Source organism: Mus pahari, chromosome 6, assembly GCF_900095145.1.
Source record: "Mus pahari chromosome 6, PAHARI_EIJ_v1.1, whole genome shotgun sequence".
Classification (NCBI taxonomy): Eukaryota; Metazoa; Chordata; class Mammalia; order Rodentia; family Muridae; genus Mus; species Mus pahari.
In genome coordinates this window covers 22,373,443-22,386,135 of record NC_034595.1, presented here as the reverse complement: position 1 = coordinate 22,386,135, position 12,693 = coordinate 22,373,443, and the positions used below count along the sequence as shown (strand labels likewise).

General features: G+C 38.9%; 1 protein-coding gene across 1 annotated transcript in view; it reads left to right on the top strand.

The window, feature by feature from the left end:
- Nucleotides 1-12,693, top strand: part of Brinp1 (BMP/retinoic acid inducible neural specific 1) — a 184,886-nt gene that overhangs the window by 106,344 nt on the left and 65,849 nt on the right. Inside the window, exons 3-4 of the mRNA XM_021200011.2 lie at nt 3,370-3,560; nt 11,262-11,431. Of these exons, the coding sequence (XP_021055670.1) occupies nt 3,370-3,560; nt 11,262-11,431 (361 nt within the window). The remainder of the gene's footprint in view (nt 1-3,369; nt 3,561-11,261; nt 11,432-12,693) is intronic.

The window sequence follows — 12,693 nt, the reverse complement described above, 5'->3', positions numbered from 1 at the left end:
TATATATATATATATATATATATATATATATGAATGTTGATACCCATGCAGTCACAGGCATCAAGGTCTCCTCTAGTTAGAGTTACAGGCCATTATAAACTGCTAATAAGTACAAGAACCAAATTCTGGTCCTCTGAAATGGCAGTAAGCTCTCTTGACAGCTGAGCCACCCTTTCAATCCCATGTTCAAGCTTTTAAAATAGACCTGAGACATAGTTTGGATTCCATGTGCCTTTACTTATGACAAGTCTTACACCTAGTTCATGAGAGATTAGCTGGGAACTAGAAGTGGGATTCTCTTCCATTTTTGTCAAAAGCAATAGTTATAGTGGTCTCTAGATATATACCCAGTGAGTTTCCCAATGACTATGAATTTTGTTAAAGAATAAATTAATCATGGCTTTGTTGTTGTTCACTGTGGGTGGCATTACTGCTCTGTCTCTATGTTGGTTATTTATATGTTCTTTCCTTATTTACATTAGAAGTGGGACTAAGCGGTCTGTGTATTTATATTAGCAGTTTGCTACAACAAACTGGCAAAGTGATCCTCAGCAAGTTAACATAATCCTGTATATAGATAAATACTAATATAGGAAAGTTCATAAGAAAATGCAACCCACAAAATGAGTTTTAAATGAATATGCTCATGGAAAATTTATGGCTAGATTTTGAAAAACATGTTCATATGCAGTATATTTTTATTGGATGTCTAATTTTTGAGCTTCTGAAAAAAGTTACTTTTGGCAGATATATTCGGTGACTCACCTTACCTCATATTAATCATCAATTGTTGAGTTGTAAGTTTTCTCACACTTTAGTGACATAAACAGTGTTACCTCACTATGTGTTATCAAACTGGGTGGGTATCTCACGAAGCTTCAGTTATCTTCTGGCTAGCTTCATAACATGGCTCCGCCCATGGAAATCTCACAGCATGGTAATAAGGAAAGAAGAAATGAAGCTGAAGAAGATATGCCGGGATTTTATAACTTTCTCATGAAGCAGTATTCCATAACTTGATATTCATTAGAAGAGTCAATGCTGCTGAGTGCAGAACTCACTGGGGTTACAATGCAAATTACTCTGTTACTTCTTCGTTGGCTTTCTACACTCCTCCCTCAACCTGCCTTGTTGTCTCCCTATATCCTCTCTTCATGCCACCCACTCCTGTATTCCTCACCTTCTACTTTGGTGCTCCTATACTAAATTGTAACTTTAATAATCACTGACTCTGTTGCTGTCCTCTTATCCACATGAAGAGTGTTTTAAACTGTAGTCAACACTGCATTCAATCTTTAAAACTTGAATATGCACATGACTTCCTCTCAGAACTGTTCCTCAGCCAGGAAATACTCATATCCTTCTTTATGCATCCTGTGTAACTTAATTTACAACAATATGGAAATGCTCTTCCTTCCTGGGCAGCTTCCTCAGCATAGGCACTATTTTATGATCATAGGTACCCTTTACAGTCTTATTGATTGTACTTGATTGACTTACATATACATTTATGATATCTTATAATGCCTTGGCATTTGAGCTGTTTTTAGAATCATAGAAAATGCTTCCTTATCCTGATGTTTACCATAGCTGTTTGGATTCACAGATGAATCCTGGTACTGAGCCGTTTTTTCTGAACTCGAGTTTCTGTGGGTCAAGGGTCAGATTACACCAGCACATTACTTGAGCATATTCCAGCACGATTCTAATGATTTTTCACTTTTCTTTTACCTGGTGGCCCTGTCTTCATCTATCTAATTTTCCTCTTCCATTCTCTAACAGGGGATGGGGGAAAGATAACTTTCAATAAATGTTGGTTCTCCTCATTTATCTGAGCTGACTTTACCCTCTCCCCTGACTATTGTATTTGTCTCAGGGATCCAGAGTATGTAAACAAGGCAGGTCAATGAAGTGGTCACTCCAGGGAAGCTGCATTATTGGTAGGAATGAAGAGTGCTATTAGAGCAGAAGCAACCAGAGCCAATAACTACCAAGCCTCGGCTCTTGTCTTAGTTTGCATTTTTCCTGTTTACTACCAATGCATCTGTAGTGATTACATGTGTATGTATATGATGTTTTAAGGAGACAATGTTAAAAAACAATGTTAAACATTAGATTAATGCCCTGTGAGTTTCAGTCTTTGTCACAGTATCGTTCATAGAATTCTCATATCGGCAGTCAAAAATAAATACTGTCCATTGGCTTTTGTAGATGTACAGAGGAAACATATTTTGTCCAGTGTTGTAGCGCAGACTTTGTAGTAGATTCACCAATATAAGCAGCTCTGAATTTAATGCTTCTTTGTTCCAATCATCTTTATATTAAGTGAAGACGGTTATTTATATTTTTTTCTCCATGGTTTTCAGAGAATTGCCTTGTTCCTTCCTAAAACTATGAATTATGTAAACTCCCATTAAAGTATGGTAGTAAAATGAGTTCCGGGACACACATTTACTTAGTGAAAAGTCTGGAGTCTCAGGTAGCTTTGAGCCCAGGTCCTGGTCTTTGTTTGTTTCTCTACTAGATTCCCTTGCTAGCGCTCTTCCTATTTCCCTTACATACTTTCACCCATTTACTAGTTCATTCCTCCTTTCAGACTTATACTAAATCCTTCCATGAAGAACACCACTGAACTGATTAGTGTGTAAATCTGGCATAAACTAAGAAGTTTCTGTGTAATACATTCACATTCTAGTGAGAGTGAGGGGCAAGCAAGTAGATAGGGGATCTTGTTCCTACAAAAGGAATCAGAAATGAACAGTAATCCAGAGCTGGTGTGATAATTAGAAAAGAATGGAGTGTTTACTCTTATGAACTATATATAATTCATGGAAATCATCATTTATCATTTGTATCTCTTTATTATTCTTTCATTTAACTCAGTATTTCCATTAAAAACTTAGTTAAAAAAAAAAAAATTACCCCTGACTTTTGTGTTCTTGATGCTTAACAAGAAACTCAAGGGCCGGGTTGTGGCTCTGATTAAGTATCCCAAGGACCACAATAATTCTCAGTAAATACTTGTGAATTGTCTGGAGTTGAAAATTCTAAATCCAATATAAAAAGAAGTTATAGAACTGAGGACACAGTCATCATACCAGTACTTGAGAGGTAGAGCCAAGAGCATCCTGAGCTCAAAACTAACCAGGGTTATAAGGTAAATGCCTGCCTAGACTGACTACATAGTGAGATGTATTCTGAAAATAATAGAAATTAATAATTAATAATAATAATAATAGTAATAATAAAATTAAAACTAGGTATGGGCAGTCTCTCCTCTAGAAGAGGTGACTAAATGCGATGAATCGTGGTCTCCAGCTGGCAGTTACAGATGTAAGCTGAGGAATGTTGCTCGTCTCTCCTGTGCAGGGAGTTTGCCCGTTGGAAGGTGAGGAACACAGCCATAGAAAGGAGAGACCTAGTCCGTCATCCAGTGCCCCTCATGCCGGAGTTTCAAAGGAGCATTCGTCTGCTTGGCAGGAGACCCACCACTCAGCAGTTCATTGATACCATCATCAAAAAGTACGGCACCCACCTGCTCATCTCTGCTACATTGGGAGGTAGGTCAGCAGCTACTGAGAGCCATGATTCCATCATTTTTTTTCCAGGATGACAGGAGAATGGGATGCTCTGTGAGCCAAGACATATTAGTCTCGGCTCTGTTACATATCTCTCTCAAAAGCATGCATTTCCATAGATGCCAACTGTCTTGGCTGCTGAGATCGTGTCAGAAGAGATGATCCACATCTACATAAAGTCTAATTTTGGAATATTAACTCAGAAATATGAATTATTGGAATGAAATATTTTTTTGAAAATTCTTTAAAAATGCTTCACGTTATCATTGCCGTCATTCTTCTGGAATGGGATCTAATTTCGGGAAAATAAATGTCATATGAATTTAGGGAAATTCTTTTGTTTCAGTCAACATTAAAGGTGATATTGGAGGTTAGCTTCATGTAAGTGGACTATCATGTGCGTATTATATGGGCTTGGAAGAGGTTAACAGGAAAGTAGGCCAATTGCTTTGCTCTGCTCAGCCTTACCCATATTCCCTTCTAGGGCAATCCATCTGTGAGAGAATGAGTAAAGGGAGTAGACTGAAGCCAAGGAAAAGACCCCAGGAACAATGGGAACTGGTGTAAACTGGGGCACTTAAGTTATGGTGTTCTGCTTGAATGAACTCTTTGACATCCCTTAAGCTCTAAGGTTTTTTATGTTTTTTTTTTTCTTTTACTTTCTTCAGTAACTAAGTTCACTGTTCTTTCTGAAAATCTTTATAGTGTTTCAACACCTGTATAGAGCTGATGAGATGCACGTGGTTATGGACCAAGCTAGGGAAAAGAGATCAATCTGTTGGACCGATTGAAGTGTTACTATATGGATCTTCCTCTTTGGAACATTCCATACTTACCTCAAGGGAGCAGGGCCACTTTAATTTAATACGGGGTGTCATGATAAAGGCGGTTGGCAGTAATTTTCAGACTGAATATACACTATTTGTGAGCATGGATATGTTCATGTGTGTGCGCATGTGTGCAAATACACATACATACAAGTTCATATGAATGACATAAGATCAAGTTGCTTTCTGTATTATTTATTGAAAGAGCTCTCTTGTTGAACTTGAAGCTTACTGAGTTGGAGTGCTTGGCTAGCAAACCCACAGGAACTCTTCTGTTTCAGGCTCCCAAGCACTCCTCAAGCTATAGCCATATGTTCTCCTGTCCACCGATTTACATAGGTTCTGGGAATCCAAACACAGGTCCTCATGCTGCAAAGCAAAACGTTTACTTACTGAACCGTGCCCTTTGTGATCCTTTATATACATTTTGATGATCAGAAAATCAGTAGTTTGATGACTTGGGGTAGGGATGCTGGTTGACTAAATTCATTCACAGCCTGAATCACTTTAGCCACTAATTAATGAGGATTGCTGCTGTGTGGTCATTCTATATTGGCTGCATTTCTCTGAACTGCAAGTTAAAACCTAATGCTTACTTTTACTTTATAAATAATAAAATCAGACCCCAGAGGAGATAGAGCTACTAAGTGACACAGCTAAGTTCAAAATTTAAGATTTCCTGATCGTGACACCTTCATTATTTATTAAATTGCATATCAGTTGTATCTTGAACCACTTGGCGACTCATAAAAGTGTCTGTTCTCCCCAGCAAGCAACTGATCAGCGTTTATCTTTACCTCTTATTAAGCTGATAGTAAATTAAGAAGGATTTCAATGTGGCATTATTAGTAAAAATCATACTCATTTGTAAAAAGAAAATGAGGTGATTTCTACAGAAAATGGCATCCACTTATATCCTTTCCTTTAAATGACTGTCAGCTCCTTTTTCATAGGGAAAATATAGGTGATGCAGAACTCTTCCATTCAAAGCTGGGCTTTGGTCTCAGTCCCTGGAAATTACAAGTAACCAAAGACTTTTCTTTCTCCATGAAATATATTTTTAATTTCTCCAAGACAAGGTGGTAAATTATTCACAGAGCCTTGTTCCTCTCCCGTTTTTACAACACAATACTTTAAAATATGCAAAGCACTGAATTGAAATCCAATGTTGGACTGTAATCTCTGGAAGTTCCCTCTGGCCTCACTGAGGAGGGGCAGGACAGCTAAGAGAGAGAGATTTACCATGGATCAAGTTCAATAAGTTAGAAACTGTGTGATGTCCTTCACATATCACCACTTGAAAAAAAAAAAAAAATGTCTTAAGGACTTACTACTGTACCAGGAGGGAAGGGATTAAAGAATTGTAAGGAATAGAACAGGATCTAGAATGAGCCTGGTCGCATTCTAGTTCTGTTGGACACTTTTTGTCATCTTAGAAGTTATTTCTGCAAATACTTGGTTCTTTGTGCCTTGGTCTCCTCTTTTATACCTTGTCATAATAATAGGTTTCTTTTAATATGTATAGCAAACACTGACATGTGGCTAAAGGGAAGAAAATTCTGAGCACACTGTCACTCACAAATCTCGCTATTGTTGCTGCTATCATTGCAGTTATTATTTAATGGAGCTAAAGAACTCAGGGAATCCGTGATTAAAGCCAGATCCTGTCACTCTGTAGAAGAGTGGGAGGTATTCAGAAACTCACGTTCGTGCCAGGATATCAGTTTTCCAATCTCTACAGGAAGAAGTGTAGAAAACATTATTTATTATAGGGTTTGTTTTTTTTTTTTTTTTTCTTCCTAGGAACACTGTATTCACAGCAAAGAAATGCTTTGATAAACCTTTTGAGGTGTCAAGTGAGTTCCTAAGGGCATAATTAAACAACAAAAGATGAGCCTTGAACTGTTGAGTACAGGACAAGAAGTGCATTCGCTCAGCTCTTTAGGGAAATGAAGGACAGGGAATGGGAAGCATACAGCAAGCTAGGGAAGGGGCCAGCAACTTAAGAGTTTCTTTAAATTTTTATGAAAAATTCACAAAACCACTTGATAAGAATGATCTAATGGAAAGTAGTTTAGGGAGAAATTCTGTATCTGGAACCACGCATAGTAATTTTCCGTAGTCCCTTTGAAAGCATGCTTTGGGGTTAAAGAAAACATTTTGTAGACTAGATAGCTGTGAAATATGCCTGATTAAGCTGGCATTCATGCTTGGAGTATGTGCATGTATAGAAATGTGTGCACAACATCCATACCTTATTATAAGTGTGAGTGTTCATTCTCCTTCCTTGTTCATTTACCTGTTCTTGGGAGGGAATTTGGTATGCCCCACATTGCATATCAGAAAACATTGTTTGGGCTGAGATGATGACTGATAATATCATAATTTTTCTAAAGAAAGGATGAAGAATATTACAGCATCCCCAAGTTTCAGTTCCACAGTACCTTCCACAGAGCTGTATTTTCCGTTGACTCAGAAAGTACAATGGCCAGAGTTCAGCTCTCTCCTTCTTCTGTGAGCTGGAGTTAGAGTCTTGCTTTGTTCCTCCGAGGAAAAGTGCTTCAGGGAGTAAGACGAGATGCTGGAGAAACTCAAAGACTGAGGAAAGGCCTGTGTGGGGTGAAGAGGCAATTTGCAGAAATGCCCAAGTGGGAATGAAGCTCCAAACAGCACATTCTCTTAATATACACAAAATTAAGTCTTAATAATGCAGCAAGAAGTCGATTAACCCCTCTTGATCTAAGGCTTGCTTCTGCCAGCTCTCAGTCCTCAGGGAACCAGCTTGTTTCACCTTCTGTTCCATAGGCCTCTACAAGAGCCAAAGCTGACATGTGGAATATTTATTTCCACTGCCTCATTGCCTTAACTCCTAGCATTCACTTACGGTAGACTTCTCTACCCATCTATTGATGCATTCATTTATCCAATCATCTGTCCACACATTCATCCTCTGCCCATCCATTTACCTGTCAAATGATAAGTGAACATCTGCTCTTTGTTGGACCCTAGGAAAAGCATTGAGAACATTAGAAAGATGAATTGGGTGATTCACATTTACTCTCTCCACTGCCCACTGTCCCTGACTCTCAAAGTGCATTTGGATGTAAAGTCATCTCTAAGCTAGAACTTTTCAGGGTCAAAGAGAGTAGGGAATGGGGGATTTATGAGAAAATGCAAACTTATATCCTGTACAGAATTCGGTCAAGGCAAGTCATGATGTACTTGGAATAACTTTTTGTGGGATATTTCAATCTAGTTGCTCAGGTAGATAGGTCAATAGATAAGTGCTGTAGAGTTGGTGTGCTTCTATATTTATTTCTGCGTGTACAATCATAGCATTATTTATTAAGTACACAATTCATGCTTATATGTGTTAAGTAGCAATAACTTTACAAGCACCCTGACCCCACAGTATTTCTGCTCCAGAGCAAGGGACAGGCTGTTAGCTCAGGAATCCCCGAAGAACAAAGAACAGTAGTGTGTTGCAGAATTGAAGGGAATTGTGGGCATACTTAGAAAGCATTATCACCCAGATAAGGTGAGGAATGGGAGGCAGAAAGACAGATTCCAAGGGAAGATCTTATCAGATGAAGCAGAATGAATAAATGTTATCCAGGACAGAAAAGCAGAGTGAGGTAAAGTGGGTTCATTTTACAGAGCAGAGCAGTGAACAGAGAGAAAGAGAGCTGCATTAGGCAGAGGAGAGTTGTTGGCAGACATGGAAAGTGGGGTTTATTTTGTAAAGCAGTGATATTTAATATAGAAGTAAAGTGGAGCATGTATTACTTGATGAATGTATGCATAACTAGACAGACCAGGTACTCAGGACGTGTGGTCTTTGTTATCTACAGAGGTTTTACAGATGGGCAGTGGTAGCACACACCTTTAATCCCAACACTTGGGAGGCAGAGGCAGCGGGATTTCTGAGTTCAAGGTCAGCCTAGTCTACAGAGTGAGTTCCAGGAAAGCCAGGACTATACAGAGAAACCGTGTCTTGAAAAATCAAAAAAGAAAAAACAAAACAAAACAAAACAAAACAAAAACCAAAACCAAAACAAAAACCAAAAAAAACCAAAACCAAAACCAAAAACAAAAAACAAAAACAAAACAAAACCCAGAGGTTTTACACACTGGTCTGCCTTTCTGTTTGTATGCCCTAGTGCTTCATCTGGAATCTGAAAATGATGATAAGCTGCTTTTTCCTACAGCCCTCTCTGGATAGTGGAAAAAGTCTGTAATCCCAAGCATAAGCACTGTTACCTATTTTAAATTCTCTCTAGGCACTGACTAGTTTATATCTGGCTAGTCTAGTTCCCAGGCCTGAGACATTAACTACTACTAACCAAGTAATTCACCCAACATCTCATATTTTATCTCTCTCTGTCCCCCTTCCCTCTTCTTGATGTCACCTCTCCCTTTCCTCCTTCTTTCTTTTTATGCTTTCTTCCTTTTCTGTAGTTAAAACACACACACACACACACACACACACACACACACACACATACACAAAACCTCTTTTAGGGAAATAATGGCTAGGTTTAAATCTCAGGGTTTGGATATGCTGAGCACATACTTTACCACTGAACTCTACCCCAGCCTTATCCTAACTAACTTTTTAAGGGTTACTATAAACCAGATACACTTCTAAAGACTACATTTTAAAAAGGAAACAGAAAAGTGATGGAAATCAATTCAATAATACATTTGACTTAATGTAGCATATTTAAAATAGCATCATGTCAACAAGGTAGTAAGAAACCTACTGCCAATGGAGGCAGGAATGTGGGAGCCATGTCTACATGCTGATCCTTTCTAGAATTTTTCACAATCTTACGTTGAACTAGATTATTATGTACATCCAATACCATCATAGCTTAGTAGTATTAGAAGTAGTATTAGGAATCTACATATGGATTTCTAGGAAAATTCATGGAAGAAAGTATATATATTCACATAATTGTCTTTATATCTGTAAGATATAATTCATCCATATATTTTTTGAAAGGTAATATTTTTATTAGTAATAGATATTTTCATTATTTACATTTAAAATTTTATCCATTTCCTCATTTCCCTTCTGGGGGTACTGGTTGGTTCACATTGTTGTTCCTCCTATGGGGATGAAAACCCCTTCAGCTGTGGGGAGCCGTCCTCACAATCGCGATGGCAAGATGGCGCTGGCATCCGGTGTTCTAACTAGTAAACAAGCGGTCTACGCATGTGCCCGGTAAATTTCCATCCCTTGCACCCTGCCTGTCCCGTGGCGTCATCTGGGCTGATAGTGAGCAGCCAACCAGGGAGCTACACGTCATAGGCGGAGAACATTTCCTATATAAGGGAGAGGNTTTTTCACCTCGGGGTCTCCACTTTCCAGTAGCTTATGCATTGCCTCTCGAGATGCATTAAAGCTTTACTGTGGAAGGATCCTAATGATGTGTCGCGTCGTTCTTGCTGGCGAGAAGGTAGCGCGGAGCATTCAGCTTCTTGGGTCCTTTCTATAGCTCCTTCATTGGGGACCCTGTGATCAGTCTAATGGCTGTCTGTGAGCATCCTCCTCTGTATTTGTCAGGCACTGGCAGAGCCTCTCAGGAGGCAGCTATATCAGGCTTCTGTCAGCAAGCACTTGTTGGCATCCACTATAGTGTCTGGGTTTGATAACTGTATATTGGATGGATCCCCAGGTGGAACAATCACTGGATACCCATTCCTTCAGATTCTGCTCCACACTTTGTCTCTGTATTTCCTCCCATGGGAATTTTGATCCCCCTTCTAAGAAAGACCGAAGTATCCACACTGTGGTCTTTCTTCGTCTTGAGCTTCATGTGGTCTGTGAATTGTATCTTGGGTATTCTGAACTTCTGAGTTAATATCCACTTATCAGTGAGTGCATACCAAGTGTGTTCTTTTGTAATTGGGTTAACTCACTCAGGATGATATTTTCTAGTTCCATCCACTTGCCTAAGAGCCTCATGAATTCATCGTTTTTAATAGCTGAGTAGTACTCCATTGTGTAATTGTTCCATATTTTCTGTATTCATTCCTCTGTTGGAGGACATCTGGGTTCTCTCCAGCTTCTGGCTATTATAAATAAGGCTTCTATGAACATAGTGGAACATGTGTCCTTGTTACATGTTGGAGCAGTTTGGTGGTTCCGCCGAAAATTGGACATAGTACTACCTGAGGTCCCAGCTATACCATATCTTAATCCTACTGCTCATTCATCAATCATCTAAAAAATCTCTCTGTCTCTCTGTCTCTCTGTCTCTCTGTCTCTCTGTCTCTCTGTCTCTCTCTCTCTCTCTCTCTCTCTCTCTCTCTCTCTCTCTCTCTCATGATCCACCTACGTATTTAGCTGTGTACTCACCCCCTTTCCTATATCTGTCTATCATTAATCTATATATCGATTACCTCTTATTTATCTGTCTAAAAATGAGTACTGTGAGAAGAAGTAAATGGTGGATGTGAAAAAGTGACAAGAAAAATGTAGAGAAAGGAAGAATTAAGTAGTTTTGAGAAAACAGAAGAACAAGGAAAAAATATTTATGCCAAATCCCTTATAAACTTCTTAGAAGTAGATGACTTCATTAGGTAAGATGATGCCCTTGAGATATATGTACAGGTTTATTTGGAAATGGCCTTTGATTGCTGAGCATCATTTATGGCTATTGCTTTAATGGGATCTATAACAACCTTTGGATTCAATTTTTTCCACTGTGCCCTTGATTTTTATAGGTACAGAGATATTCAGACTGTTTGGTTGGAGCAGAAGTCTGTTTTCAGCATCCCAGATCTCGAACCCCTCCTCCCACAATGAAATTGGAGTAACTTTTCTCACCTTCTGTCCTTTCCCATGCAGGAGAGGAGGCTTTGACCATGTACATGGACAAAAGTCGCCTGGACCGGAAGTCAGGGAATGCTACCCAAAGTGTTGAAGCTTTGCACCAGCTTGCATCATCCTACTTTGTTGACCGTGATGGCACCATGAGAAGGCTCCATGAGATCCAGATTTCAACTGGAGCAATCAAGGTACAGTGTGAGGGTGCACTTAGATTCTCACATCAGCAAAACCATGGTAGAGACAATCTGAACACAGATAACAAATATACTTAGCTTCATACCAGTTTACCTCATTCTCCCACTCAGATCAATATTACCAAATAATCTCTTAAAAAATGAGTATCTTCATTAGAGTGGCCTTATCTACTGAGTTATTTATATATTATCCTATTCCCATTGCAGAATTAACTACAGTATTATCAGTCTATGTTAAATAGATGCTTTTATGGACAACTATCTGCTTATGAATGAACACTCAGGCTTGCTGCTCACTGAGCCATGCTCATTTGCACCAACATTGCTCACAGAACCATCAGAGATGCTGGAAATATCTCTATTTTTACTGGTCAGGAAGTAGGTTTAGTCACATGTGATTATTGAATACTTACTTGACTATGTCTACAAAGAAAGTAGCTTTGTAAGTTGATTCAATTTTAACTAATTCAAAGTCAAGGAGACATGTTGGCTATATTAGCTCTGAACTCTCAAGTCAGTTGCCTGCAGTACCGGAAATTTAAGATTCCATTTCCAGTACAGTGCGTTTCAAGATGGCATCTGCAAAGAAAGTCTTTGAAATAAAGAATTAATTCGTCAGAGGATATTTTTCCTTGTCCTAAATTTTCTTAAACTAGATTATGCCTACATTTTCTATCTGAGTCTTTAATTTCTGTATAAAAATGTAGATCTTGTTTCACATTAAAAATCTCTAAGACATCACCAGGGAAACGAGACAGAGGGGAAGGTCAAGTTAGACTCAGGCAGCTTGAATCAGAAATTGATCATTAGTAAAGAAACCAGTAAGCATAAGAGGACTTAAATGAGGAGGAAAGTTACTAAGGAGAGGAATGAATCAGTTCGACAAAGGACCAGATTATCCAAGAAGAATCTCCTATATTGGGGGGATTATGTTATTAAGGAGTTTGGCACTAGAGACAGATCTTTATGAAGCCATCTGAGTCGGGAATCTGCAAAGGCCTGGTTTTCATTATTACCAAAGAGTACTCTGCCCCCAAATGGGGTATAGAATTGAGATATTGAAGCCCTGTCAGGAGAAAATCCTCTTCTGTGCATCCTGAAATGTGCAGCCTGCCCCTTTAGGAGGGATTTCTCAAACAAATTGCACAGAGGCCTCTCAATGTGCCTTTTTTTTTTTTTTTTTTTTTTTTTTTACACTTTCACTGTCTCACTGGCTTCTTTGCACAACTTGGCTGTGGGAGTGTGTGTCCCCCCCC